General features: G+C 37.5%; 1 protein-coding gene and 1 non-coding gene across 4 annotated transcripts in view; both read right to left on the bottom strand.

The window, feature by feature from the left end:
• The window catches only part of LOC136871927 (TBC1 domain family member 31), a 392,653-nt gene that overhangs the window by 325,913 nt on the left and 39,549 nt on the right, over window positions 1-27,191 (bottom strand). For 2 of the 3 annotated variants that reach the window (XM_067145659.2, XM_067145660.2), the window contains exons 2-3: window positions 22,305-22,428; window positions 9,370-9,522 (exon numbers count right to left, since the gene is read on the bottom strand). In XM_067145659.2, coding sequence (XP_067001760.2) covers window positions 9,370-9,522; window positions 22,305-22,390 — 239 coding nt within the window. In that variant the 5' untranslated portion in view covers window positions 22,391-22,428. The remainder of the gene's footprint in view (window positions 1-9,369; window positions 9,523-22,304; window positions 22,429-27,191) is intronic. The other variant, XM_068227257.1, reaches the window with a different exon arrangement.
• On the bottom strand, window positions 20,778-20,851 carry TRNAL-CAA (transfer RNA leucine (anticodon CAA)). Its single transcript has one exon. It is a non-coding gene; the product is annotated as a tRNA-Leu (tRNA).

Genomic DNA, 27,191 nt, shown 5'->3' on the forward strand with positions numbered 1-27,191 from the left:
CAGTCTTAACTTCAATTCTATGAGTTGAGCAAACATTTGTTAAGACCTTTGTGTCATTACATTGTTTATTTCCTTCGATGTATTTGTGTTGATTTGCTTTAAGGCTGATGATGACCTACAGTTAGGTCGAAACTAGTCCCTGAACATAAATGTAATGTAAAACATTATAATAATAATTTTGTGTGGCTATTTCTAGCCGGGTGCAGCCCTTGTAAGACAGACCCTCCAATGAGGGTGGGCGGCATCTGCCATGTGTAGGTAACTGCGTGTTATTGTGGTGGAGGATAGTGTAATGTGTGGTGTGAGTTGCAGGGATGTTGGGGACAGCACAAACACCCAGCCCCCGGGCCATTGGAATTAACCAATTAAGGTTAAAATCCCCAACCTGGCAGGGAATCAAACCCGGGACCCTCTGAACCGAAGGACAGTACGCTGACCATTCAGCCAACGAGTCGGACATGTAAAACATTGTACAGTTTGTATTGAAAAGGTGGACCTTAATAATAACATATTTAAATACTATTGTAAATTATTCCATTCTCTAATGCCGCTTCTTATACAAGATTATTTGCCCCAATTTGTCTTCTTGAATTCCAACTTTATCTTCATATCCTTCCTACTTTAAAAAACTCCATTCAAGCTTATTCGTCTACTAACGCCATTCTACACCATCTATCCACTGACAGGTTAGTTGAGTCGTTTGTCTCATTCCTCCCAAGTCTTCCCAGTCTAAAGTTTGCAACATTTCTGTAATACTACTCTTTTGACAGAAATTATTCAGAACAAATCATGCTGCTTTCCTTTTGATCTTTTCCAGTCATATCAAGTTAAGGTCCAACATGTGACTTATATGCCCTCTCCTTTATTAAATTACCCTTAAATATCCTCACTCATAATCCTTTAACTTATTTATCACTACTCTATAGAGTATAACCTCACCCGCAAAAAGCCATCCATATCCGTAATTTCTGTTCTTTATTCAAATCATTTAAACATAAAGCAAAGCAATCTCCATACAGGCCATGAAGGCCCTTGGAGGGGTGGAAGGTAAAGGCTTCCACTATCCGCAACCTCGGCACTTGATGGGGTGGAGTGGTTAGCTCTATGCCCGGTGGCCTTTGCCCCCAGGAATTAACCTGGTACTCATTTTTGGTGTAGGCTGAATGAACCTCAGGGCCACATGCACCTCCAGGAGTGGAAATCTTGTTTCTTAAATTTTGAGACTTCCTGACGGGGATTCAAACCCATGTCCTTCTGAGTGAACCGAGCACGCCTTTACCGCCTCGGCCAGGCTTTACCTAATCTACTTCTCAGAGTTCTGTTTTCTAGACAATTAGCCACACATTCAATTACTCCTTTGTCTACTCCCATAGCCCACATATTCATCCATTTCCATGATTTACCCTACCAAAAGTCTTGGATAGATCAAAAGCGATACATTCCATTTTACCTTCTAAATCTAAAATATCTGCTTTATCTGCTGGAATCCTGCAAGATGAGCCTCATTGGAATAACCTTCTCTAACCCCAAACATACTTCTATCATAAAAGTCAGTAATTATGCAAACATGTCTAATTATAATCAGAGAATGCTTTCCCAAAGCTTACATGCAAAATACATCAAGTTGACTGTCCCATAATTAACCACTTCATGTTTACCCCCTTTCTTTTGTAAAGTGGGGCTACTATACCAACTCGGGATTCATTTGGTATGATCATACAGCTCTTCCATGCAATCACTAAACATATGTTAACATATGTTAAGTATTTATGCTCATTGACTTTAGTACTGTATACTGTCTAAAATCTCGTCAATTCAAACTGCTCTTCCAGCCTTCAACTTTTGTATCTTTTTATAAATATCTTTATTATCATAGGTAAACTTCAGCCGACCAGGGGCCTATTCCACAAAAGTATGGTCTTGTACATTACAAGTTACTAGTGAGGGTTCTTGTAATGTATGGAGTTGTACATTTGTGTTCCACAAAAGATTGAAAGTCTCTTGTATATTACCAGTGAATTGTTACAAGTTTTACAAGTGACGACATATCAACAAACATACTACGTCATAGCACGAATCAGCTGTTTATCTTTGTATTCCATTCGTTGAATTAGGTTATGCTTGCCTCATTTATCGTAATATCGTATTTTAACCCTCTACTGCATGAATTATTCTTCGTTTCCGTTTGGTGAAGAAAATTTCAAGCTTTAATGTACGCTCAGTGTTTTAGATATACCAGCAATTCTTAACTGGGCCTAATAGCTTAACACTCGTATATGATGTGGATTACCATATTGGAATATATATACGATTTTTCACGATTTTACGCTAAGCTTTTAACATTCAAAGACCGAACATTACTGCCTACTGGCCATGGGTACGTATTGCAAGGCGCAAGTATACTTGCATGACCGTGGGTCGGTAATGTCTTTGAGATTGAGCCAGAGGTACTCCTGAAGCCTGTGGTAATGTGATGGGGAGGGCCCACGTAAAATAAACGGTGGTTGGTTCGCGTGGATGTTGATGGGGTGGAAGGAGTACATTTGACTGTAGGGCTGTTTTGTCTTATGTAAAAAAAAAAAAAAAAAAAACAAGGCATCACTAGGATATGTGTTTAATTGACTGTACAGTTGAAGGTATGCCGTAAAACTACATTTACACAGGTGAAAAGTTATTTGTTGCCTAATGGCAACAGTATGCAGTAGAGGGTTAAGGTAACTTATGCAGCAAATTGCACGTTATAAATTTCATATTAGAGCCCGTATTGTCAAAGTATCAACTTGTGAAAATTTAGATTTTATAATTCCACCTTTACAATACTGTATTGTAAAGGTGGAATTATAAAATCTAAATTTTCACAAGTTTATGCAGCAAAGATTCAAAGAAATAATATTCCTGTGAATTTCTTAGTGCTACTATGTTTTTTTTTTTTTTTTCAGTTTATTTCTTTGATGATAGGAAATTACTCCGTTATTATCACCCATTCTGTCCTTCCGTGATCCTTGCATATGTTCCATGATAGTCTGACATACCTTGGTTGCCATTAGGAATCAGTTGCCGCTAACGATATTCGGCTGCCAAACTTAATTGTTATGAAATTGCAAACCCTGCATGAATTGTTAAAATTATGTCAGGATAAACGAAGCTATTCATTTTGAAGGAAATAGAAAGAATGAAAGATATTCGTTTCGGTGCATTCAGCGAGAGTCTGAAAAAACAAGACAAAATAAATGTTTGGATGGAAATATTTGACTTGGGAAAAGCTCATGGAGCTTTTGAGGGGAAATTTTGGACGTATGTAAGAGATATTTTGCTCATTAATGATTCCAGGAATGTCCTTCTTGGAACATGTTTGTTCAGTATTTTCAGGCCAACAAACAATTTGAGGAAATTTTATATCATTTATTGCAGCTACCATTTATTGACCTACAGACCGAAGATTTTGCCATCCCAGGCATATCTGCAATACCATGGTACTGACCACCATTTCTTGGCGAATGTAGTGATGTTAGTAACTGTTGTTTAGCAGAGAGAGATTTATTTCTGTTCGTAGGACGTTTTAACCTATGCCCAATATCTATCAAAAGTTCTTCCACTTGTGTTGTGCTTAACCTAAAACGTTCATTGTATTGAAACACAGTGTTAAATTGGAAGTTTATTCTTTCCCTGTACAGACGGTAGTTTTCATTTTCATCACTATCACTACTGCTAGACGACATATTTATCAAAATGTATCTGAAATAAGCATATTTAAATAGCACTAGTACATTTATGTATTAATGTCCTTTCACTGGTAGAGAATACTTCCCAATTCACTAGTAAGTTACAAGTACTAGTACTTTCGTGGAACACACCCATAAAAATTCACTGGTAATTTGTAAGTATGGAGTAGTAAAGTACAACTGTAGAAAATTCTTTTGTGGAACAGAAAATCTGGTATTTGTACTAGTTACTAGAGAATTTACTTGTAATGTACAAGACCATACTTTTGTGGAATAGGCCCCTGGTGGTCATTATCATAAATACGTCAAGTCTACATGGTCCAACACCGTAGTTAGCCAGTTCGAGTTCTGTTGGTCGAAAAAATTTCACCATCAGAATGTTGGCTGGCAGGGTAGGAGAGTTGGTGGTATATTGCGTGCCAAAAGCCTGGATTGAATTACAAACATCTCTGCAGTGTTCTTATGGAGTGAGGGCATATGACACGGTTGATGGTGATTCATCCATCGAGTGGCGACATTAAGCCTTGAGCAGACCCCTTGGTCCTATTAGACAGGAGTAGACCATGTGCCGGCACTAGGTTTCGCCCTCCCCCTTCCTACTGTCATATATTGTATCATCCACTTTATCTCATTAAGTCCTCAGGAAGGGCATCCAGTCGTAAAAACTCGCCACGAAGATCCATTTCACATCATACCCAACCCGGCTGGATATACATACGTACATCATAGGTAAACTTCAGTACTTTGCTAGTATTAGTCATCTCCTCTACAAGACATTAGGCTAGGATTTTTATGACCTAAAAATCACCACAATATGCACAGAAAAAAATGCTCTTAGGACCTAAAATTTATCAAAATATGCACAATAACATAAAAAATATGACCTAACAGTATTATATTTGAGGTAAAATTCTAGTTGTAAAATCAATTTATAAGTCAATTTATGACAACAAACCATTTATTCATGAATAAAATGCACAAGAGAAGTTAAACTATGTAATCAGATATTGTAGTGTGCTGCTAATTTTATTAAAATTATCAGTACATAGTACACGCAGGCTGCGATTATTTCCACATGCTTCTGTATCTTCAGTTTATGAGCCATGAGTTGCAATATACAATGAATATCTTGTGCAAATTTTCAAATAAAAAAGGTTTCCTATTTTCTGCCAACAAAGCCTACATCTACACCAGCTGACACAAGAGGAGCATATTTGAAATGGACAATATCATTTGAATCTAAAAATGATTAAGAGAAAAAATTTTACCCAACAAAATCATTGAAATGAAACACAATGTGTGATACCCTTCATTTATTTTCTAACATCTTTTCCATTTTCTTTGATAGTTCTTGCCCCACTTTACTGCAAACAACATTAAATTTATTCACAGTTATTTTCACTAGTTCTATCTGCTTCACTAGTGGCACTTCTGATTGCTCCAAAGCAGTTATAGAAGCAGGAAGAAAACCAAAATTTGATTTGATGTATGAAAGTTGACCTGAAATGTCAGAATTCGACATTAATTTCTGGGCTAGTCCAATTGAAGCGTCTTCACTGCTATCAAATGAATCAATGATTCTTTTCACAATGTTGAAGTTCTAGCAGCAATAGTTGCAGGATTCTATCCAGGATCCCCATCTTGTCAAAATGGGAGAAGGCAGCAAGGGAATGTCTGGAGCTAGCAACTTAAATGATGCAACACGTAAAGGGACTTTCAAGAAGACCTTCTTGACACATCCAATCAATTTATCAACCTACTACACAGAACACACACTCTCAATTCAATAACCTGTGAGAAACATCAGATTACGAAGGATAGGCTTAAGTAGCTACCTGCTCACTGTTGTGGAACGGTAAAGTCCATATTGTGAATTCCACAGAAATAGGGGAGGAAGGAAGGTTCTTACCATTTTCCAGGAAACAAAATGCGATGTGTAATTCTGAGGAATACAACAACTCAAAAGGTCTTTACTACCTGAAAGAGTGAAAATATGATGAATATGACCATTTACTATCTAAAATATGCTCTATCACATAGAAATGACCCCTTATGCATAAATATGATTTAACTAAGTACTATCGTTCAATTTCTTTTTTTCATAACAAGCATTTATATATATTTAAGGAACTTATAGTCTTACCAATAAATATATGCTCCATCATGAAAATCCTAGCCCTACTTATGTCCAACTATCTTTACATAACGCTGACTAAATATTTCTGCCTTCTGTAAATCCTCACATAAACATTCCCTGTTCATTAAGTCCCTCCAGTACATACCCGTCCATTTTTCACTAAAACTCATATATGACTGCCCATCAAGCTTGCCATCATGTTTATCCGTTGTTAAATTAAGTTTCCAAATACTGTAAGTTCCTACAATCTCTCCTTACTTCCACAACTGCTTCCAAAATAACTTGGCAATGTTGTGAGATGGACAGCAGACAATGGTATGATGGTATACGGGGTGAAAAGTCAGGTTATACATTTCACCAAGAGGAAACGTCTTGTCAGTTTTAATTACTGTGTTGATGGGGGTGAAAGTATCTCATGGGGATAGCTAAATAGTTAGGTGTTAATATAAGAATAGATCTTCATTGGAGCAAACACATTAATGAGGTTGTAAGTCAAGGATACAGATCACATCACAAGAGGGGCTGTAGTCAGGATGTAAAGGAAAGAAATAACATATGAGTAAACAACACAGTAAAGGTTTCCACCTATTCAATACAAAATATATTCACAATATCTCTAGTTTGCTTAAGTGGCTGTTTTTGTTTAAATTGTTTATAATTATCGCAATTAATTTTGATACTTGTATGCTTGGATACATGTTTACAATATCGAAAGAGTGGATAGAGTGATCAGGTTGCAAATTGAACTTGTTAAGTTTTTCTACTAGCTCTGATGTGTTTTTAATAGACTTTTTGGATAAAAATTTATAATTTTTTCTTAAGAAACATTGGATGAATTGTGATATTTTGTATAAGGGGCTTGGTCTATAGTTGATAATTGGGCGGATGGGAACTCCGGCTCTGTGTATTTTGGGAAGAGCTTTAGCAGTGGGGAGTCCTGGGTTCATTTGTATGAGTTTGGATTTTTCGTGTTTGGTAAATAAAAATGAAGTGTTTTTAAGAGTTTGTTTAAGTAGTTTTTGAATTTTTTGGGTGGGGTCTTTTTTGATTATGGAAAATGAGCTGTCTGTGAAAATTTTTTTTGTTTTTTCAGTATATACTTTATTATCCATGATAACTGTTGCATTGCCTTTATCAGCTTTGGTTACGATGAGTTCGTTGTCTTTAATTTACTTCTTGAGGGCGTATATGCGCTTTTGTTCAACTATTTTTTCTCTATTAATGAGGTTATTTACGGGGTTGGTTAAATTGTGGAGGATATCAGTCAGTTTCCTTTTAACATCGATTCTAACCTCATTTTACGTATCTTCCGGCATCTTGCTAATAGCTAGCTCTGATTCTGTGATCATAGTAGCGGCTATGTTGAGGCTGTTCAAGTTTGGCCAGTTGTGTTTCGGTCCTTTGGATAAAGTTGAGCGTTCACTTTCACTTAAGGGCGTGTTTGATAGATTTACGACAGCTGGATGAAACTGCGTACGATCGAACGTGTTACTATTGGAGTCTCTAGTTTGTTGGTTATGTAGTTGGCAGTTTTTTAGCCTGTTGAGTTTATTCTCTAAATTTGACTGTTTTCTGGCTAGTTCGTAGAATAATTTGTTCTCTACTTGTTGATAGAAAAGTGTCCATTGTGCATTTGAAAGTAGTTTAGTCGCTGCAAGGTGAGCGTCGTATAATTTCTGATTCAAAAAAGATTTCTTCCTGTACAAGAATTTAATTTCGTCTCTTAACCATATTTTGTTGGTTTTGTTTTGAGTTTTGATGGTTTGAGGTGAAATCCGATGTTTCTTTTGATTGCTTCTTAGAAAATTAGGTGTCAAGTTAAGTGATATACCGTACATTGTTTTAGGAAATTGACGTCTTTGCGTAATTTGGCTATTTTTAATTTTAGGCCTAGATATTGAAATGCTTTCTGTTTTGCCTGGTAAGCTACATCATTTAGGGTTATAAATTTCATGTTGTTGGTCCGTATTGAACTGAGAATAACATGAGTAAACAACACAGTAAAGGTTTCCACCTATTCAGTACAAAATATAGTCACAATATCTCTAGTTTGCTTAAGTGGCTGTTTTTGTTTAAATTGTTTATAATTATCAGAATTAATTTTGATACTTGTATGCTTGGGTACATGTTTACAAACTGACCGATATCCTCCACAATTTAACCAACCCCGCAAATAACCTCATTAATAGAGAAAAAATAGCTGAACAAAAGCGCATATACGCCCTCAAGAAGAAAATTAAAGACAGCGAACTCATCGTAACCAAAGCTGATCAAGGCAATGCAACAGTTATCATTGATAAAAAAGTACCGTATATATATTGAAAAAACAAAAAACTTTTTCACAGACAGCTCATTTTCCATAATCAAAAAAGACCCCACCCAAAAAATTCAAAAACTACTTAAACAAACTCTTAAAAACACTTCATTTTTATTTACCAAACACGAAAAATCCAAACTCATACAAATGAACCCAGGACTCCCCACTGCTAAAGCTCATCCCAAAATACACAAAGCCGGAGTTCCCAGCCGCCCAATTATCAACTATAGACCAAGCCCCTTGTACAAAATATCACAATTCATCCAATGTTTCTTAAGAAAAAATTATAAATTTTTATCCAAAAAGTCTATTAAAAACACATCAGAGCTAGCAGAAAAACTTAACAAGTTCAATTTGCAACCTGATCACTCTATCCACTCTTTCGATATTGTAAACATGTACCCAAGCATACAAGTATCAAAATTAATTCCGATAATTATGAACAATTTAAACAAAAACAGCCACTTAAGCAAACTAGAGATATTGTGAATATATTTTGTATTGAATAGGTGGAAACCTTTACTGCGTTGTTTACTCATATGTTATTCTCAGTTCAATACGGACCAACAACATGAAATTTATAACCCTTAATGTAAAGGAAAGGGAGTATTAGTTGCTGGTAAAACCCCAATTGGAATATGATTCCAGTGTATGGGACTCTTACTACAATTACTTCATTTGAAAACTGGAAAAGAGCCAAAGGAAAGCAGCACAATTTGTTCTGGGCAATTCCTGACAAAAGAGTAGTGTTACTTTGGGCTGGGAAGACTTGAGACAAACTGCTTGACTAACACTTACCATTTTCCACCAATTATAACTACCCATTTGGTACAACTTTTACAGCCTTCCTTTCTATCACATTTTTGTAACTGTGACTAAAACAGCTCATGATCACTTATACCATCCATCACTTCAGTTTCTCAGTAGAGCTCATCTGGTTTTATGGAACCCACATCTCAAACATTCTTGTTGATGGTTCATTCGTTCCCGGATATTCAATTTTCCCGAGTTATACGGGTTTTTTTCGCGGTCCCTCCAAAAACGGAGAATCAAGGTTCCACTGTATAAAGTTATGCAGAAAAGGAACATTCATTACACTCAATCACAATATTTTTCCTGTAATTGCTTAAAAAAATTATTCCTGGTTACCGTAAGCCTGAGTTTGGCTCCTTAAGAAATTGTCAAAAACTTACTTGCTACTTCCAAGGTCAATAATAAAGATGTTTCCTCTATGGTCAACAGTAGCCAACTGTTCCCCGGTGTCGCTGAAACTTGCATGGATAAAGCGAATGCGTCGTATTTCACCATTCACACCTGGAATTGTGTGATGAATTTGTAAAACCATCCTGAAAAACAAAAATGAGTATGTAAAAATAACTCCTAATACATAGAATACCTTGATCATGTTCAGATACAAAAAAAGTTAAGCCTATACTTTTTTAATCATAAAACATAACCCTGCCTTATTTTCAAGAAAATTAGGAACTGTTGGAAATGATGGGAGTATAGATCATGCTTATCCAAAGCAGCAGTAGTAGTAATAGTAGTTTTTTTAATGAGGGACTGTGGAAAATCTTCAAAAGACACTTGTGAAGGGTCCGCACTCCACAAGAGAGAGAGTGAGAGTGAGAGTGTGTGTGTGTGTCTGATTCTTACCCACTAAAAACGACACACCCTTTTCACACGATGTGTACCATCACCCCGGAACCGCTCTCGCATTACTTCAGGGTGATGTCGTGCTTACTTGGTCTTTCAGACTTCTTCTTTCTTCATTTCTCCTTTACGGGTGTTCATACGCTTCTAAATCCCTCTTCTTCTGACGAAGGACATCCTCCACATACACTGCCACACGATCCCAGGATTCCTGGTTTTGTAGCATCACAGAAATAATATTATCGGGTGTCAGTTCTCCCAATTCATTTTCCACACATCTTCTCTTTATCATCCAATGGCCGCATACAAAGAAGGTGTGAAGTACATCACCGATGTCGTCAGTATATGCATACTGCATCACTCGCTCGCCCACTCTATGCAGGAATTTCCGATAATATCCATGTCTTCTTAAAAGCTGCATGAGGTAAGAGTTGACTTCACCATGAACTCTTTCAACGCAGATATCCAAGCATGGTAGCAGTTGCTTGGTCCACTTACCCTGACGGTCACTTTCCTATCTGAGTTGCCGTCACCTCATTCATTGACTGAAGGCACACTTCTTTGCACATTTCTTTCCCAGCTCTCCTTGGGTATGCCAGATTTCTTTTCTTTACGTCGCACTGACACAGATAGGTCTTATGGCAACGATGGAACAGGAAAGACCTAGGAACGGGAAGGAAGCAGCCGTGGCCTTATTTAAGGTACAGACCCAGCATTTGCCTAGTGTGAAAATGGGAAACCACAGAAAACCATCTTCAGGGCTGCCGACAGTGGGGTGCGAACCCACTCTCCCCCGGATGTGACCTCACAGCTGCGTGCCCCTAACCACATGGCCAACTTGCCCGGTGCCAGATTTCTTGTCGCTCCAATGCAACTAGATCTATTGGGGCTATTGCCCCGTGAGGACTGCAGGTTCAGAAACCATGCGGTATGCACGTACAATACGTAAACCTGCTCTCCATTGTACAGCAGCTATCCTTCTCCGATACCAAGCAAATCTCAAGGATTCAGCCCAGATTTCAGAGCCATACAGGAGCACTGACTCAACCGTCGACATGAGATAGCGTCGTTTACTGTATTTCAGAACTTTAATATTTCCCATCAGTCTACTAAGTACAGTCATGTATTTTACTGCCTTATCTGTTGCTCTCTGAATATGATTCCAGAACGTGAGCTTGGAGTCAAGTGTCACTCCTAGATATTTTGTGCTCGTAGACGTTTCAATCACTAACTCTCCAACAGTCATTGGCACAAGAGTCTCGATCCTTTTCCTCGTCAGAAGAACTATCTCCATTTTGTGTTCTGCTAGTGTTAGCCTGCGACTCATCATCCATTCTTTCATGCGCCGCAGCAGCAGCACAAAAGCCATCACCATAAAGTTCCTCCCAGTACTCAATCCTCAGAATCAGGCAGCAGCCTGGCATCAGTATAATTTCTCCAGAATTCTGGAATAAGCAGAGAATGCTTGTACCTTTACCTATAAGCAATCAATTACAATCTGGAGATTGTCCTCATCCTTTTGTTTTTTTATGCTCGCCTTCATCTGGTTTTGTTTTTCTCCCTTTTCTGATGCTGACCTGTCACTGTGTTTATCCTATTATGCGTTCCTACTTTTCTATATATGACTTGCCCTGAGTGGCTCTCATGGTTGACACCCTAGCCTTCTGATCCCCAACTTGGCAGATTCTATCCCAGTTAAGTCCGGTGGTATTTGAAGGTGCTCGCATACGACAGCCTCGTATCGGCAGATTTACTGGCATGTAAAAGAACTCCTGTGGAACAAAATTCTGGCACCTCGGTGTCTGCAAAAACCATCAGAAGTGGTTAGTGGGACGTAGAAACAATTATATTATTTATATTTATATATTATTTGATGACGATTGTTGTTTAAAGAGGCCTAATAGCTAGGTCATTGGCCCCTAATGGTACGAGGTGAATGAAACGAAAATTAAAACTTCAAAATTTATGCACTGACTAGAATCTAAAATGAATGAGGATGAAAAAATTATAGTGGAACAAAAACAATCAGTGGATCCAATTCACAAAGCCTGAATTACTGGGTTGATGCATTATTATCTAAAGGGGTCCAATATCAAGTTGCTGGCCCCTCATAATGGTACTAATCACTAGAAGAAGGAACCATGGTGTTCCTCCTATAGTGGTACTAATTACAGGTAACAGACTCATGGGTAGGGACCTGAAAAAAAATCGCATTTGCGATATATGGTAATTTTTGAATCTTGTACTGAATCCAAGCCTACGGTAATTCTAATGTGTAATAAAATAAATTTTACGCATAAATAGAAGTGCGACAAAATGCGAATTGTGACCCAAAATGTGAATATATCAGCCATTGGCTGTAAATTACCAGACAGAGCTGCACGTTGTTTCTGTGAACTATCTTGATGCAAGAAATGCTACAAACTGCTCTCATACTATTTTAGATATATTGGTATCTATATCATCAAAGAACATTGTTTTTCTCTTGACTATCCCTACTGTAATATGTCAATATTATATCTTAGTATTTACGATTTAATTACAAATCAGGTACCTGATTTATGCCTTGATGTAGTACTATGACTGATGATGCCTTCAAAGAAGGGCGAAACACGTCTCGTATGGAAATAAAGACGAATTCCTAAATGTTCAAAATTTATAATATATTGAATAGGTGACATAATAAACTATTTAGCATCCTACATATATTATCTTCAATACGGATCAATAATGATATTTATCACTTGCAACGCTGAAGTATTTGCCAAAGGAAATATACCTCTGGAAAAGCTGGAAAGCAAAGAGCTAAGAACCTGGATTACTGAGTTTTCAAATGAAGAGGTGCCATGTGTGAGAACTCTACTCTACGTGAAGTATATTTACCAGGTAAGTTTTGATTTCATTGATCGGGTATGGTTTAGGTATTATGACATCGAAACCACGCGCAAAATTTTAGGATACCGAATTTGAGTGCGATTTCCGTATCAAACTATCTAACCCGTACCCAATTAATCCAATTTAAAAAATTTTATTTATAATTTCAGGTCTTTCTTCCTTTCTAAAAGTTGCATCTGACTACCAGAAAAGAACAGTAGAGGCTCTAGTGCGGAAGAACATCAACATACTCTGTGATGAAACTACAGATAAAATGGGCCATTGTGTTTTTATCATCATATTCCAAGTCCCAGCCGGATCGAAAAGAGAGCTGCACGTTGTTTCTGTGAACTATATTGATGCAAGAAATGCTACAAACTTCTCTCGTGCTGTTTTAGAAGCTTAGAGCAGTTATAGTGTACCATATGATGCAGTTAAAGTGTTTGTTAGTGACAGTGCCCCGTACATGACCCAGTGTTATAAAACATGAAGTGTGATCATAAAGAATCATTTAATGGATGTACAGTGCTGGGCACATAAGATCAGCTTGGCTGGGAATAGTTGGGTCACAGTGATGACAGATTTAAATCATGTAGTTGCAATGGTAAAGTCTTCATTTTTGAACACAAGAAAGCAAAAATATAATTATTTACAATTCTTAACATCAAAGTTTGCCTTTGCTGGCAGGACCTAGTGTTTACAGTGCACTATGTCTTCTGATATAGGCTAGAGCAATTTTGTTACTTTCATAGATCTGTCTCTGTCTTATCCTTGGCTTTGACAATATGAAAGTGACTGAGGTATGAGCGATGCTAGTAACGCCAATCCTTATGCAGCCAGTCCCTGCTATGAATGGTGTGAAAATGTTGCTCATAGGGTCAGTTGGTGTATGCATTTCAGTGGGCTTGGCAGACTGATATGTAATAGCAACTCTGGCTCGGCGAGGAAAGCAACGGGAAATTACCTCACTCCTCATTTCCCTAGTACGCCTCTTCAGTGATGCCTAGGCCATCTATGATAGCTGATGGCAGAGCTGTTGAGGATCCCACCAGCGGCATTGCTGATGGACTGAACATACATACATACATACATACATACATACATACATTCATTACATACATACATACATACATACATACATACATACATACATACATACATACATCAAAGTATGGTGCTTCAAAATAAGCAAAGCTTTTTCCTGCACCTGTCATAACCCAATGGAATAGCTGGTTTCAGGCTATCTTCTGTTTGAGTGCTTACTTCACTGATCTTACATTTTTCAGGATGTCTGACATGAAAGACATCAACAACTGTGGTATTAAGTACCTGACTGATCTGAGTGTCCGCGAAGTGAATAGGCTTCACTCCCACATGGTTTTTTTGTCACAGATGTCCGGCTCCATGGCCAAATGGTTAGCGTGCTGACCTTTGGTCACAGGTGTCCCGGGTTCGAGTCCCGACAGGGTCGGGAATTTTAACCATAATTGGTTAATTTTGCTGGCACGGGGGCTGGGTGTATGTGTCATCTTCATCATCATTTCATCCTCATCACAAGTAGTCAGTGGGATGTAAAGCTAGTAACATTATTATTATTATTATTATTATTATTATTATTATTATTATTATTATTATTATTCATAGTGTCCAAAGAAATGTTCTCTCAAGTTTCCCTGACTTTCCCTGACCTACAAAGAAAAATTTCCCTGACTCACGAAAACTGAGGTTAATTCGCCGAACAGCATGTCTGTTTTACAAGGAACAAAAAAGGAAATTCCAGCCTCCACCATCCCCATAGCTGGCCTAATTCTCTCTCAACTTCCTTTTTTCAATTATTTATGGAGAAACAATTACACTGATGGCACTTTACAAATAAACAAATATTTTAATGGTAGCATGTACCTTTATCTTATCATTTCCAATGAACAAAGTACAACTAACTTATTAATAAGGAAATTAAAATATGAAAATAAAGTTACTTTACCACAGCAATCTAATACTATTTTATGTGGATTAAAGCACTCTTGAGATCAAAAGCAATTAACTTGTGTTTGTAATGTAGCTGAATATAACGAATTCTAATTAGTCTAGGTCTATATGCAAAGCAGTTTTCAAATTTGAAGATCAGTCAGAAAAAACAGGAATGAAAGAAGAAAAGTTTGCACTTATCGAAAAGATTACTGTTCCATTTTAGCACGTTGAGCAGGGCTATTTTAAAAAAGATTGTAAAGAGACCTCAAGAAATGAAAAAATCCCAGTTATTTTTGGAGATCCCAGTTTTCATGGCTATATTCATTGTATGCAAACTGCATATGCCTATAACAAGAAGAGATTTGCCTTTAGGGCTTAGCACTTGCAGATGATTTTCAAGTTTTTAAATAAAACTGAAGTTAACATTCGGCCCATCCATTGAGACTTGCAAAATATTTCTTAAGGTAAGGAGAGTCCATGTATAAACTCATTTCTTAAGTAATCCACAGTTGTCCTGCCTAAAAATGCACTGTTCTTATAACCTATTGCAATTTTTTGAAGATTTACATTCCAAAACCTTACACACAAGTCCATTTGTCCTCTTTGAACAAATTTGTTAAACGATTCGTCAAAACAAACAATGCAGTCAGAGCAGTCATTCTGCAAACTTTCTTTAAAATATGGGGCTAAACCATGATTTATAACATAGGAAGCCTTAGTCTTGCCCACAATTAAGTTTTGAGCAAATTTTTTTTGTCTGAGAACATTGTTTTAAATGCTGCGGAGGTTTCATCACAAGAGTTGAGAAACATTTTTCCAGTGACAACCTGGAGAGCCAGCATGGCTTCAGCTGATGTAACATCATCTTAATTTAAATGGAAAGTCTTCAACTCATTTGACTTGTTCCTGGCACTGCTAACTCCTTTGTAGCTGTGGACGTAGTGCTAACTCTTGGTTGCGTATCTTCAAGTGGAGATGGAGTAGAGGTATTCTTTGCAAAGAAAGAAACTGTTGGCTGGGAAGACTTAGCTTTCATGTATTTTCTATGAGTAGGTCCTTTAGCACGGGCAACATATTACTAAGTTTGAACAATTTACAACACACTTTGCAATATACTGAAAATGCATCATTTACCAATATGTCCAACCAACCACTCAGTTTGAGAAACACTTTACTGTCTAGCCAGAATTTATTAAATGTACACTGTTTGTTAGCCACTGTCATGAGTTTCAATCAAGCATCCTAGAACTGAAATAAAAAAGAATAACATAAAAATGGTTGAAAGAAATGATGCAAGGGCACAACAAAAATCGTAGAATTGATGTGCACTCCTTGTGAAAGGATACATGAAAAAGAAATGCTACAATAGCCTGAGTTACAGCAGACTAGAGCATTAAAATATCCCCTCAAATCCATCACTAGGGAAGATTTCCCTGACTTTCCCTGGCCTAAATATTTTTTCCTGACTTCCCAGAATGTGGATATTATTAGTATTGTTATTGTTATGATTATTATTATTATTATTATTATTATTATTATTATTATTATTATTATTAATTATTATTATTGGTTGCGTGATGGAAAGATGGGTGAATATCTGTGTGTGCTTCTAATGATGTATTCGTAAGTAATTAATGATACGAGTCACCAGAAGTTGAGCTCGAATATTCTTCTACTACCCATAGTATTGATTTACAGCTTTATCAAATCATTTCGTCGACTTGTAGACAAATTAACTGTAGATAAGTTTTGTTCAATCAGGATTATAGGTTATAAGTTGCTTTCAAAGAACATACGACATCAAAGACAGGATCCTTTGCCACCGCGGCTCTGCCACGGCCAGTTATACTCCTTTTTTGCATGACGACAGAGGCAGAAGTTCAGAGAGATCCGGTAGAGTTCTCTCTCTATCATGTCAGAATAGCAGTGCAAACGTAGCTGAATGTGCCAGCTTTGCAACACAGGATATGACACAAGTACCTAATGGGAGGAGGAGTGATGAAATTATAATGGACGAAGAGCGTAAGGAGGAGGAACATCTCGAGATCGCTAGGGCATTGGTGAAAAACATTCTGACTATTCTGCTTAAGAATCTTAAGATGGAAATTCAGGATGACTTACAAAAATTGGAGGAAGCTCTCGATGCTGGAGCGGGATGCAGGACATCCTGGAAGAGAGCTAGGGAAAATCTAAAATAAGAACAAACAACCGTGCCTGCGACACCATTAGTGACAAATGGGGAGAAGAAAGATAAGGAGAAATGGGTAAAGGTTCCCTACAAGAAAAACAAGAAGAGGAAATGGAGGATAAAGATATTCAACCTTTAATAGTTGGGGTGGATTCTGGCAGAATGGAGGTCATTGATAGTGGGGGAAAAACAAGATAAACGATCCATTTAAAACCAAGGGATCGTTCAGATGCTGTTCTTATCAAACCAAAAAATTTGTAAACCAACAAATGACAAGACTTTTGCAGATGGTTTGAAGAGTATTCGGAGTAAAATAAAACTGAAAGACAGCGAAGTGAGCATTCGATCTATTCGTAAAACTCAGACTGGGGTGATTCTTCTCGCTTTTAATAAAGCCACACAAAATAAGAACAGGGACAATTTTAATAAATCTTTGAGAGATGCCCTTGGAACGGATGGAGATGTGAAGACTTTTGACTCCCCGCACTACCTTGGAATTTCAGAACATGGTCAGTATCACCACTGCTTTAGATGCAGAGGAAGCTGTAAGACAGGATCTTCAGAATTTCGAAGGAGAACTGAAAGTCTCAATTAATAATCCAAACAGCAGAGGGCAAAAACTTGCTATCGTTGAGATAGAAGATAAGGAGGTTCAGAAACTTTTGGAAATTGGTAAAATTGAAATAGGATGGTTGGATTGTAGAATTCAAAAAAGGATCATGGTACCTCGCTGCTTTCAATGTCTTTCATATGAGCATCGTGCACGAAACTGCAAATGTACAGATAGAAACAAACTTTGTTTTAAGTGCGGAGAAGCCAGGCATAGGGTGGTAGGTTGCAAAGCAAATCCGAGATGCATAATTTGCACAGACAATAATGTTGACGAAGCTAATCGAAGTCATGCTCTTGGCTCAAGAGCCTGCACAGAGTTTCGGGAAGCTCACGAAAAGGCTAAAACTAGTAGTAAATGATGCAGGTTATTCAGGCAAATATGCATAGGAGTAGAAAAGCCAATGATTTTTTGATGCAGATGGCCTTTGAGATAGGAGTAGTGAACATTATCAAGACACAGACCACCCAGGATGGTTTGTGGATGATTCTGGGACAGCTGCAATTTGGATACCAGATTTGGGTAAACGTCCAGTATGAAACCAAGGATGCGAAGACGTTTTTGTTTTGGTTTGCACTTAGTAGATATACTTTTGTGAGCTGTTATTTTACTCCAAATGAGTCAGTATTTAATTTTCAGGCTAAGCTGGATTGCCTAAAGGATGTATTACAAGGGTCTGACAACGGTTTAATTGTGGCCGGTAATTTCAATGCCCAAGCACTAGAATGGGGTACGTCACAGTACGACTCTAGAGGGCGCTGAGCTGTGGAGATGGCCGCTAGGTTGGGTTTGATGGTCACTAATATTAGAAATGTGCCAACCTTTCGACGACTGGGCTGAAGGGGAACTATACCGGACGTGACTTTGTATTTGAGGACATCCTATCGAAAATCAATGACTGGCGGGTGGTGGTGGTAGTGATTATTGTTTTAAGAGGAAGTACAACTAGGCAACCATCCTCTATTTAACACTAATCAGAGGGAAATAATGGAAGGGATCCGACACTTCGAAGAATGAAGATATCGGCCAAAGGAAGGCAAGGGCCACGAAGGGCGTGAAAATTAAAGACTCCCTAGCCCTCGCAAACCTAATAGCGTCGGGGTCAGAAAATAACAAGAGTTGACCAAGGGAGGTCGGATAGGATAGATGAAAGTGAGGAGCCTGACACAAGTAAGTGGAAGCAATGCCAGGACTCAGCTTAGGGCTGACTGGTGGGTGACTGAAGAATACACGGGAAGTTATCACCAGTACATTAGTTTTCGTGTCCTTCCTAAAAAAAAACTCCACAGATGAATATTACATTGTATAAACCAACACGGTGGAATACAGAAAGTATGGACAAAGAGAAATTTCTTGCTGTCTTAAGAAATGAAATGGATAGTATAACAGAACAAAATTTTTGTTATAAAGGGAAAGAAGTGGCTGAGAAATCTGGAGAGCATGCGATCTGTCCATGACTCGTAATACGTTATGAAACAGGAAGCGTTCAGCGTATTGGCGGACCAAAGAAATTCCTGACCAGAGAAGACATTGTCTGCAACTTAGACGGAAGGCACAGAGAGCACAAGTCAGCCAAGAAGACACCTCCCTCACAGCTGAACATAAGTCGGCGAAGAAAGAACTGAGAAATGCTATTAAAAAGTACAAAGTTGACAAAGGGTGGAAAATGGTTAAGGAAGTGGATGACGACCTATGGGGTTTACGATACAAGAGCTTTATGAAGAAACTTGGAAGTTTCTCGAATTTGATCATGGACTCAAATGCAAATGAAGGATATTGTAGACACTTTATTCCCCGATCATCCTATGAGGCCTGATGATGATGATGATGACAATGTTGACTTAGATGATGTACCACTTTTTACACCAGAAGAATTGATGAGAGCGATTAACTCCCTTAGAAATAAAAAGGCTCCAGGACCAGATGGTATTCCAGCAGAGATACTAAAGCAGACAACATCTGCTGCTGAAAATGTCCAATAGCTGCCTGCTTTGGAGCTGTTTAGTGTTCGCTGGAAAACAGCTTAGCTAGTTTTAATAAGCAAAAGGAAATCTGGGGGCTATAGGCCTTTATGTATGCTGGATACTGCTGGGAAAGGATTAGAGAAAATCCTGCAGTCAAGAATACATTCAGCAGTTCAACTAGCTGGGGACCTCTCTGATCGTCAACATGGTTTTCTGATGTAGATGTTGATTCCCATAGGGAACCTAAAATATTTGTCCTGAATGAGTAAATTTATAATACCAATATAATGGTCCGTTATTGGACATTATAAATTTTCCAGCTAACTCATTCTTGGTTGCCTGCGTTTCGCCCTCGTGTGCTAAGTTAGGCTCGTCAGTTGGGTCCAATAACGGACCATTATATTGGTATTATAAATTTACTCATTCAGGACAAATATTTTAGGTTCCCTATGGGAATCAACATCTACATCATTTGATGGCCAGGCAGGCATCTATTTTTGGAAATGAGACATGGCTCTCACAGTGCATTGGCACTGCTGGTGGCTTCAAATAGCCTATGCAGTGGCCTCCACGGTATGCACCAACCTTGCGTCTTGGGTGGTGTGCTAAGTCCCAACTGACGAGCCTAACTTAGCACACGAGGGCGAAACGCAGGCAACCAAGAATGAGTTAGCTGGAAAATTTATAATGTCCAATAACGGACCATTATATTGGTATTATTAACATGGTTTTCGACGAGGACATTTGATAATCAATGCAATGTGGGAAGTGTTGAATACAGCAAAAAGTGCACAAATGGGTAAGCATAATTCTCAAAAAGTGACACTTCTTGTGACTCTGGATGTCAAGAACGCTTTCAACTTGATAAGGTGGAATGACATGTTGGAAGCGCTTAAAAAAAACCCTTCAAACTACCAGAGTATCTCATGTGCATAATGAAAAATTATTTTAAAGATCGTATTCTAGTATATTACACAGAAGATGGGCAGAGAGTGAAACAGCTCACAGCTGGTGTAGCACAAGGGTCCATCCTTGGTCCAAAATCTGTGGAACATTGTGTATGATGGCTTGTTGAGGTTAGAGATGCCGGAAGACACGATGATAGTGGGCTATGCTGATGATATAGCCGTTTTGATACTGGCTCGTAATTTGGAGTTGGCTCAGTTTAAGTTAAATCAAGTGATGCGATGGGTGAAAGACTGGATGGCGAATCACAGATTACAATTGACAGATCATAAAACAGAGATAGTTCTCGAAAGCGACTTTCAACCTATTAGGTCGTGTTACGTACATTTAGTACGTGTTGAAGAAATGTTAAGTACAGAACAAAAATGGCCAACCAGACACCAGTGGGATCCGAACCCACAGCCTCCCGATTTTGCGTCGGTTGCTCTACCAATTGAGCTATGGTGGCCTAGGCACTCTTTGTTCTGTTGTAAAGGATCTAAGCTACAGGTCTGGTACTACTATCATCACACTGTAGAGTGCGTTTAAGTTGCCCGTTGAGGGCCAAGTCAAGGAATATTGAATTTTCACGACCACATTGTATTTAACATCTCTTCAACACGTACTAAATGTATGTAACACGACCTAATAGGTTGAAACTCGCTTTTGATTACAATGTAGTACACCTAGTGCACAGCGATCGCTTGGTAGGCCATGGTCCTTCGGGGCTGTTGCGCCATGGGGTGGGGCTTATATAATTGCCAGTAATTTGTTCAATAAATATATACAGATATATTTTCAATAATAATGTTATCTCTATTCTTAAATGAAGTGGCTGCGAAGGCCTCTACAGGAGCAGCCTGTTATTGAGGTCAGGGCCATACAACCTCTGTTCTATTACGGGGAACGCTTGTTTGAACAACCAGGCACCATAGAATATCATCCAAAAGATGTAACTGTTCATGGAGTACACATTTAAATTTTTTTTTTTTTTTTTTTTTTTTTTTTTTTTTTTTTTTTGCTAGTTGCTTTACGTCGCACCGACACAGATAGGTCTTATGGCGACGATGGGACAGGGAAGGGCTAGGAGTGGGAAGGAAGCGGCCGTGTTCTTAAGGTACAGCCCCAGCATTTGCCTGGTGTGAAAATGGGAAACCTAAGAAAACCATCTTCAGGGCTGCCGACAGTGGGAATATTCTAAATTAAGAGAAAATGTTTGGTCCCTAGAAGGGGGATATCTTCAGCTTATAGAAGATACAAAAGTATACTGAAATACATGGCAAACAGTTAACAAATAAACACGCTAAAATTAATTAAAAAAATTGTCTATGCCTTCCAATCTTCCCATCCCCCCACAAGGCCCCTGTTCAGCACAGCAGTTGAGGCTGCCTGAGTGAGGTATTGGTCCTCCTCCCCAGTTGTTTCCCCAATCCAAAGTCACACTCTTCAGGACACTGCCACTGAGGCAGAAGAGGTGGTATCCCTTGCTGAGTCTGGGGGAAAAATCACTCTGGAAGTTAAATGGATAATGAAATGATTAATAGTATGTGTTAAATATTAATACCACTAACATGTCCAACTTTCTTTTGATTTTCTCTGTAAAAGAATTAGGAAACAATGTAGTGTAAAGTTGTCTCAAATGAGTAATAACAGTATCACATTTTATTTTATGTAGGTAAGTTAACTGTTTCTATGAGTAACTTCAGATATAAATCAATTAAAACCGTAATAGATATGTCAGAAAATATTATTCTAGTTGCTGACAATAACACCATACAAATTTACACTGAGAGTTGGACAATTCTCCATGAATTGTTTTTTTTTTTAAGTCATAATGCAGACTACCATATTTCAAAGTTCTTGTCTGTTGTCAAATATCAGTTGATAAGAAAAAATGCTCAACAAAAATGTGTTCATCCTTACCCATCTTTACGTGCTAGCTTCTGCTGAAATATTTGTTTATGAACTCCAGATTGCCTTGCTTCTGATCTTGACACTTCAAGATCCATTTTGTCAATATTCTACTATAGCAGTAGGCCCTAACAATCTGAAAATAAAAACATAGCCTGCAATTTAAAAAAAATTACATACTGATACTGTATTGCACACCAACAGAAAATTCCCCAAAAGTTAATCACCTTTATACAAGAAAATACTGACAGAAAATACAACATATATATAAAAAGTAGGCATCTGAAGACAGAAATGTAGGTAATTACCTTTTTTAAATGGTCACAGTTTTGTATTAATTCAAAGACACTTGTTAATCAACAACTAGATCATCCAGAGTAATTAATATCTCAACAACTGCAACTCGGGTTGCAACTGCTTGGTGAGAAGCACCATCAAGGAATTAGGTTTTTTTTTCCTTTTATTTACAATTTGCTTTACATTGCACCTACACAGATAGGTCTTATGGCGACGATGGGATAGGAAAGGCCTAGGAGTGGCCTTAATGAAGGTACAACCTTAATGAAAAATCACGGAAAACCATCTTCAGGGCTGCCAACATGTGGTTCGAACCCACTATCTCCCAGATGCAATGTTTCATTTGTTTCATTTACCTGTTATAATTGTGTTAAATGGAGTAGCAAGCACTACATCAGACAGTGAGAAACCCTGTAGTATTAACAAGGAAAGTAGAAGCATAGAACTCCCAATGACAAGGCTGGAGATAGAAAAGTCCATGAAAAGTATGAGGAAAGGAAAAGCAGTTGGAATGGATGAGTTAAGTGTTGCGAGCAGCAGGAACTCCAGCAGTCCAATGGTTATATAGACTCCTTAACAAAGTATGGTGGCAGGAAAACACTATCCCAGAATAACAGTTAATTGGGCTCAAGTTCCACCTAGTCAATACAATTCAGAATGTATTATTATTTAAACTATCACTTACTTACTGTATATACACACTTATATACAAACACAAGTACCGGTACATGTTTCGAGAAAACAAATTCTCTTCATCAGCTTGTTAGTAAAATCACATGTATCAAAGAAATTATTCTATAATGAACTATGTGCCGACAGATTGCAGACAAAATGACAATACAACAATATTAGAAAAGTCAAACATGAAAATCCTTTCTTTTATATCCCAATTCTATGAAATGTCTGCATATCAATGACCTTATTTGAAATGAACTCTGTGCCAACAGTTTGCGGACAAAATGACAATACAATAAAACAACAATGTTAAAAATTGAAACATGAGAATCTTTGATATTGTCCCAAATCTATGAAATGTCTGTATATGATGTATTAAAATACAGCTGGTTGACTGTTGATCCAATGTGTTTAAATGTGACATTATTATGGTCTTTCATAGTCCCACAGTTTGGATCTCCCCACTCTCCATATGTTCAACTCACTAGTTAGTCAGTCTGTTGCCTGAACTCATAGTGCCCCATCTGCAAGACCTCTGCATCTTATGTAAGTTACTTTCTATTTCAACGTTGGTTTCTCAGCCCGTCATGTTTGTCTTTAATACCATTACATTTTAGTTCTTTTCTTTTTCCTTACAGACAAATGAAAAAGTTCATTTTAACCTGGCAGGCTTGATCTACATATTAACATATTTACTTTTCCGTTAAGATATTGTTATGATAAGCAGTTGGTCTCGACTCCAAATAGCTTGAGTAAAACAACTATATTGAGATCTTAGCCATACGACAGGCTATCTCAGAAGCATTACATTCCTTCTATCAGAAATAGCTTATTTTTTGAAAGGAATTTTAATAACAATTAAAAAACTCATAAGTATTAAGATGTGGATATGGTCCCATTTTCCTATTCTGAGACCAGAATTCAAATTTCCCACAGTCAGTACACTGAAAGCTACCAGCTACCACCACTGCATGTCATATTTTCAAGAAATGTCATTCAGATTTTAACAATGAAGAAATTTTTTTAAAAGGAAGTGATGGACTATTTTATGTTAATATTATTTATTGTCTTTAGTGTATTCTCAAACAGTTCTTAAAGGACATGGGTTCTTCCATTTTTAAAATTATTAGATAGCAACAATGAGTATTGTAATCTGTTACGAGACGTTATGGCTGAAGAAGTCTTAAGACGAAACATGTTCCAAAGTATGTTTAATATATTTTAATATTAAATAGTTTTCACTTGTAAAGTGAAGTGTATTGATTGGGTGGGCCATTAAACGTAACACTAGTTCTTAATGAAGTTTGTAAATTGTAACTATGAAACCAACCAGGCTAAGAAAGTCTTAAATAAGTTTATGATCTTAAAATTAGAGCGGTGAAAATTTCAAAAGACATGGCATTCTTAAAAGAGTGTCTAGTAAGCGAAATAATTCCAAAATTTTTAAAACCTTCCCCCCCAAAAAATATATCAACTAATTTTCACCTATCGATTCAAAATAAGGTCCACCACTTGTTAAGGAAAGAGATTAAATTTCTTTACAGAAAGAAATCCTTGTTAAAAGAAAAGTTATATTTAGCTCATCTTGAGGCCCCACTATGGCTGGTCCCACAAGAATGGAATTCATTCCAATGTCATATTGCAAATAAAATGGGATGGATCTTAAGTAAGAAACAAGCCACATTAGACAAGAAATTAGATAATCTAAAAAGGGCTAAATATGATACAGAGGTTTTTAATAATAATAATAATAATAATAATAATAATAATAATAATAATAATAATAATAATAATAATAATAATAATCCAGAATAAATCAGTTAACGGTTCAAGACAAGTTAAGTTCAGTTAATTTGGTCAAAAATCTCTCTGGGATCCATTTCACAGACCAAGAATTAGACACTCTTAATAGAGGGCCTAAATTTAATTGGCGAAGTTTTAACACAGATGATATCATTACAACTATCGCCGAAGCAGAATCTAATATCCAAAAACTTCCTGTGGTCTCTCAAGACGATCTTGGGTAAGAAATAAAGAAAAGGCTCCTTCGGTTAGTTAGTCAGCTTAAAACCAATATTCCATTAGACAAGGTAATTATACTGTCATACTGGATAGAAAAGATTACTTTGAAAAGACAGAAAAGTTTTTTTTTCTGATGAGTCGTTTTCCAGAGTTAATAAGGACCCCACAGCTAGGATACAAAAAAAGTTTAAAATCATTATTGAAAAATTCTACATTCATCATCAATGAAGACAAAATTCAGAGGATGATAAATATGAACACCAGGTTACCTACGGCTAGAGCATTGCCCAAAATTCGTAAAGTAGGAGACCTGTTAGACCCATCATTAACTGTAAGAACAGTCCTACGTATAATATCTCCAAATTTATACACAAATTTCTTTCTAACAACTATAAGTTTCACAATAAATCAATAATAAGAAATAAGATTTTTGTAAAGTTTTGAAAGTTTCAAACTTCTGCCACATCATTACTTATGTTCATACGACATAACTAATATGTATGCAAACATCCTGGTCAGTAACACAACAGATATTATTAGAATGAATTTAACTAGTCAAGGTCAACTGGGGAAGTTAAGAGATTGAACAATTCATGAAAACTCTAGAGTTTGTCATAGAAAACAACTATTTTACGTTCAACAACACTATTTATAGTCAAGTGGGATTACCAATGGGAGCTCCAGTCTCAGGTATCTTGGCCAAAATTTATTTAGTTGGGGTCTTAGGGTCTTACCACAGACTTACACACCCTCTCCTTTACTTCTTTACTCATCATCATCATCATCATCATCATCATCATCATCATCATCATCGATTTTCCGCTCTAGCAAGCCGGGTGCGGGTGTTGACAAGCCCTTCCAGTTCGTCCTGTCCATCCACAGCTTATGTTCTACCTGTTGCTGCCAATTTACATCACGTTTGGCAAGGTCTTTGAAAATTTGCTTTTTCCAACTATCACGAGGCCTCCCTCTAGGCCTCTTACCAAAAATATTCCTTTCATAGTATGCTCTTGGGGTCCTAATTGGAGTCATCCTTCTCATAAGTCAATACCATCATAATCTGCTTAATTCTAAGGTTTCCAACAGGCTCGTGTCCAATCCAAGTTGTTGCCAAAAAATTTCATTCCTTATTTTGTCTCTCCTTGTTTCTTGGAGACATAACCAAAGGAACTTCATTTCAGTGGCCTGTAGGCAACTTTGTGCAGATCTAGTCAACGTTGCCGCTTCCAGTCCGCATGTTGGAATTGGTACAAGATATGTTTTGTACAGCGTGAGCTTGCAAGCTTGGACAAGGTCAATACAGATATTGTTAAAATTTGTAAACATTTTCGGAATACTCGGGTTATTGAATGCAGCAGTTTTGAGAGATACTGTTATACAAAACATGGCCTCCATCTAAACAATTCAGGTAAACGAAAGATAGCAAATATTGTTCTAGATTTTATTAATCTTAAGATATGTACTGTAAAACAGGCAACTCCCTTGAGTTATAATACTGACCAGGAAAACTAGTAGGAAGAGCCAGCTGTACTTCAAGCTGGCTCAGTCAACTAGGAAAAGAAACTCAGGATAGTAAGGAATTTCAAGTTACCCAATTGCAACAGTCAAGTTTTAGGGAGGAAGGGGGTCTGAGATTGCTCTTGGTAAACTGTCAAAGTGTAGTAAATAAACAATTAAAATTCGGTACATTGATGGAATCTTATGAGACTGATGTGGTGATAGGAGTGGAATCGTGGTTGAAAGAAGGGGTGGGTAATAGAGAAGTATTTCCAGAAGGGTACACAGTCTATCGTAGAGACCGAGGAGATAAAAAGGGAGGGGGGGTGTTTATTCTGGTGAAGGAAACTTACTGTTCACATGAATGGTTTACCGATGAAAGGGATGAAATATTAGGGATAAAATTAG

This window comes from Anabrus simplex, chromosome 4 (genome assembly GCF_040414725.1).
Source record: "Anabrus simplex isolate iqAnaSimp1 chromosome 4, ASM4041472v1, whole genome shotgun sequence".
NCBI classification, from domain to species: domain Eukaryota; kingdom Metazoa; phylum Arthropoda; class Insecta; order Orthoptera; family Tettigoniidae; genus Anabrus; species Anabrus simplex.